At 37.4% G+C, this 4,864-nt stretch overlaps 1 protein-coding gene across 1 annotated transcript; it reads right to left on the reverse strand.

The window, feature by feature from the left end:
* Positions 1-1,217: 1,217 nt before the first annotated feature.
* On the reverse strand, positions 1,218-4,374 carry LOC113769581 (U-box domain-containing protein 38-like). Its single transcript, XM_027314071.1, has 2 exons — positions 2,491-4,374; positions 1,218-1,370 (listed from the first exon to the last, which is right to left on the reverse strand). The coding sequence occupies exon 1, from the start codon at positions 4,110-4,112 to the stop codon at positions 2,499-2,501; it is 1,614 nt and encodes a 537-aa protein (XP_027169872.1). The 5' UTR covers positions 4,113-4,374; the 3' UTR covers positions 1,218-1,370; positions 2,491-2,498.
* Positions 4,375-4,864: the final 490 nt, after the last annotated feature.

Genomic DNA, 4,864 nt, shown 5'->3' on the forward strand with positions numbered 1-4,864 from the left:
AAACTTAAGTATTATTAAAGGCCATTGCATCATGGCCCACAAATAAAATATATAGAAGCAAAGGGATAATTTGGGAAACCTCCCTTGAGGTTTTTGATAATTTTGTCTAGTTCCTTGAGATTTCAAAAATTACACATATCTCCCTTCATGTTACCATTTTGGTAACGAAAACTATCCGGTGATCAAATTTTTGAATGAATAACCCAAAATATTCTCATAAAATTATGAAATACATTTTAATTTTTCATAAAATTCTTAAAAAATTTTGAAACATATACAACATTGCAAACTCACATCCAACCCTTACCTCTACTTTTCTAAACCTGCCATATTCCCACATCCCAAATCAATACCACTATCTCCATGACCACTACCACCACCATTACTACTACCACCACCATTACTCTCTAAATTCTAAAATCTCAATATAAATGAAAGAAAAAAAAATCAGTAGTATTAAATTCAAAAAAATTCACCAACTGCATTAATATAACACTTTTATCCTTCAAATGTTGGAGTACTAACACCAATCCCATCCTTCTTAAACCTTAAACCCATGTGTTCTTTTACTCATCTCTAAATCCTCCAAGTAAACTAAAATTAATTTGTAATATGTTTAAAATTATGTTTATGGTATAATTGGTTAATTTGTGAGTGAACCTTATTTTTGTTTGCGTTTAATGCCCAATTGTGTGAAATTCATACACATGCAAAAGATTAGGAACAGAATATTTATTTGCATGAAAAAATATTGATATGTTAAGGTTACTATGGCCATTTTAGTGAGGTAAGTGTAATATTGAAAATCTCGAGGGTAATAGGTAAAATTATCAAAAATCTCAAGGGAGGTTTCTGAAATTATCCCTAGAGTAAACCGAGCAAAATATCATCAAACTATTACCTTTTATCGCTTTTCATCACTGAAAATTTTTTTCTTAACTAAAAATGTCACTCAAGTTTTTTTCAGACAAAAATGTTAGTCAACTCTTTAAACGTAACTTATTAGTCATTTTGTTAAATTTGGGCAATAAGGCCACGGGAAAGTCACATACATGGCTTGTACGAGTGATCATTGAAGGATGAAATCATAAAAATGTCCAAATTTTCTTTTAGGCTAATTTTGAAAGAAAGAGCGATGTTCTTGGGGTAAAACTTAGTTATATTAAAGGATCAAAGACTTTAACTAAATTACACCAGTCCCTAACTCATATCTAATTTTCGAAACAAAGGTCTTCACTCCCAAAATTGGGCCTCTTTGCACTAAAACTAATGATGCCGAAGTCTTCAGTTGAAGAGACGAAAATATCATCCTGATCGACTTGAAAGAAGTCCATGCGGAGGGCTGAGCGCGATCCAGCTGCTTTTATGTTCTGTATGGACATCATCTAAGTCACCATGAGAAATCGATACTGGAAATTGTTTGTGCTTTCAAGATTTTTGTTGTTTCGCAGGGAGAAAACTAGTAATTGGAAAAAATTAATACCATGCCTAAAGAAGGAAGACAACAAAGTCGACCAATTTTGTGTGCAATTTATTTTTAAGACTAAGGCCCTATTTGATAATCCAGTTCAACACTTAAATTTAATGGATTCAAATCTTAACATATTCAAACCGTTTAATAATAAAAAATTGAACAGAATATGATGTGCATTCAAATATATTAATTAATACTTAACAATTTAATAATTTAATAAATTCAAATTTAGATTTTAAATTTTAATTTTATCAAACACACCTGCCTACTTTGTACCTAAATCCCGTTGCACATGTCACGCGTGTGATTTTCAGTAGAATTTAATGCCTATATGTAATCTTTTTTTTTTTTTTTGTCGACACAAGGGTGTCCGGATCAATCCTTACAGAATCCGACTAATTCCCCGTGACCTATATGTAATCGAATGACCAAAAAGTTGCGCTTTTAATAGTCAGGTAACATTTTTGCACCATTTGCTCAAATATACATGAAGTTAACAGATGGATAAGACTTTATTCCACTTACTATGCAACTTTTTTTAGAAATCAACATCAAACAACTCAAAGTATGGCCCAATTGAAACACATCAGGAACCATGATTTCATGGCCATGAGTTTGGTAGGCAAGCCTAGCTTGGTCAATTTGTACCAAAATATGAAAAGACCTAACATTAGTCCACCAATCAATTTAATAAAGACTTGTCCCATTAATTTTAAACAAAGGCCATGCACAATTTTTCTTTGACAAGTAGTATACAATATAATTTTAAGGAAAAGTAAACTCTCTCAAAGCCTAAAATATTCTTTACATTCTAATACTAATAATTACAACCGGTACAATCCAAATCAATCTCCCACTAGCCCCACCTCTTAGTAAACAAAACTTTACCAAAAGGAAATAGTAAACAGCAAAAGATTTGGTCCAAATCAAACTTAGCCCAAACCAAATACTAATAGCTAAAAAGCTTAAAGGACAAGAGTCAAAAAAGTAACTACAATTATTACACCTTTACGTAACCACTCACTCAGAACTCGGTTGAGTTAAGGCCACTTGAATACCTAGCAGGAACTCGGTGCCGAGTTCGACTCAGTCCACCCTCCATCACCGCTTCCCAATCAATCTCTCCGCTCTCCTCCTCCCCATCTCTACCTCTCAACACCGCCAATATCCTGTTCGCCTTTTCCCTGGCCCGGTCGCTTCCATGCTCCACCACCGCCTGCAACACCTCGGACGCCCTCGCCTCCCTGGCCAGCCCTCTGAACCTCAGACTCCCATGACTCAGTGAGTACAAAGCTGCCACACAATTCTCACGTGTTGACTCGGACGAGTCAGACTCACTTCCATCCCGCAAAATTGCCACCAGGCTGACCACCGCGCCGCCATCCAACAACGCCGACCGCCCCTCCGGTGACACCGCCAAATTGCAAACCACCAACACCACTCTCCCCACCAAAACCCCACTCCTCAACATCCCCAACAAAATCCCAACGGCTCCAAGCTTAATCAACTTTACCCTATTGCTACTAACAATGCTCAGATGATACAACGCCAAGGCCGAGTCACGCCGAGTCAACTCGGTCCCGGACCTCAAAGCATGCAACAATGGCTCCAGAGCTCCCAAAACCCCAATCGCCATCTTATTCTCGTCCTGCAGAGCTAAACTGAAAATCCCACCTGCGGCATGCGCCTGAGACTCCTCAAATCCACCCTTTAACAAATCAACCAGAATCGGAACCATCCCAGATCGAACAATCTTCACTTTATTCACATTAGCAAGCGAAAGATTCACAATCGAAGCAACTGCATTCGTCTGCACAATTGGATATCTCGAAACCAGCAGAGGCTTTATCGCCTGTAAAAGCTTCGGGGTACAGAGTCTTACCCTAGCATCTTCATCGTTTGCTTTAGTGGTTTTTCGTAAAAGAATCACTGCTTCCTCCTGTTCCATCACATCCAAACTCTTGAACTTCGTAACAAACATTTCATCCATACCAATACCAGTACCAATTCCATCCGGTGTACCCAGAGCTTCATCGTATACTGTTTCTGAAGAGGACGATGACGGAGCTGATGATGATGGCGAAGAATAGCAAGCTGGACGAGTGGCAAATGGGAGAAAAGGGGTAGCGTTTGCAATCACAGATTCCTCCGAAGACGAGGAGTAATTGTTGCGGGGATTCAAATCAGAAGCCGCATGAGAAAACAGAAATGGAGGGTTATTCTCTACCCCTCTCAGCAGCTCCGTTTCAGAAACTGAAGGTTCCTGTTGAGAGGCCGTTTTTGCCTGAACAATGGTGGTTTCCATGGAAGAATAATCAGGTGGGGAGGGGATTTCGACACGGGATTGTCGACACCAGTTGATAATCGAAGATTTAAGAGCTAAATTAGGAATTACAGCGGAAAAATCAGGGGTTGAGCCATCGGATAAATTTGGGATAACCCCTAAATCCTTGCAAACTTGAACAGCAACCCGCTCGAAAGTTTGGCCAGAAGAAACCACCACAGGATCAGACATCAAAGACCCAGAAATTGGGCAGAGGAATTCAGCAGGTGGGTCTAATTTTTGCTGTGACTTTGACGAAGAAGAGGACTTGTAGATGGAGATTTTCCATCTCCGAAACTTGCCATTTCCACCCATTTCTGAACTTTGAGTGATAGATTGAAACGCTTCCCAAATGGGTTGGTCTAGATTTTCAAGAATTTATGGCGGAAGCTAATGAAATTCATGAAATTCTGTAGTATTAGGTTTGGGATTTTTTTTTGGGAGAATTTGGATTTTGGGGGCGTTGGAGAGGACCGGATTTTTTTGCAACGACCGGATCTTATGTTGTTGAAGAACTTTTGAAGAAAAAGTCGCCTAAACCTGTTCTAGATAAAATTTGAGAGAAAAAGACTGACTGGGTTCGGTAACTGGATTTGGCAATTTGGGTGATGAAATATTGGAGATACGGCAGATTTTTGTTGCTCTACTGTACAACGCTGTGTAATGATACATACGATACAGATAGAGATTCTGTTTTCACTTTTTACTTTTTTTTTCCTGTGTGCTGGACAAACTATTTTGTACTATTAGTTCACAAAGGATTTTCGGTCCCATTTTCATACCATTTTCTATTCTAATATTTATTAAATTACTATATAAGTTTCATAAATGTTCTATTTTAATTCTTTTGCTTGTCCTTTTAAATTCTAACCCTACTAATAGGGTAGAATATAAAAGATAACTAACTAAAAAAATTTAACTCAAAATGGTTGGTTTATGAATTCTGTGTTTGTTTTTTGTTATGTATTGATTTTTTCAACCTATTATCTTTTGTATTTTACCCTGTAAATAATTTTTGGAACCTAAAGAGACAAAAAAGAATTAAAATAGAACATTCATAAAGAAAA

The sequence above is a fragment of the Coffea eugenioides genome, chromosome 4 (assembly GCF_003713205.1).
Source record: "Coffea eugenioides isolate CCC68of chromosome 4, Ceug_1.0, whole genome shotgun sequence".
NCBI classification, from domain to species: Eukaryota; Viridiplantae; Streptophyta; class Magnoliopsida; order Gentianales; family Rubiaceae; genus Coffea; species Coffea eugenioides.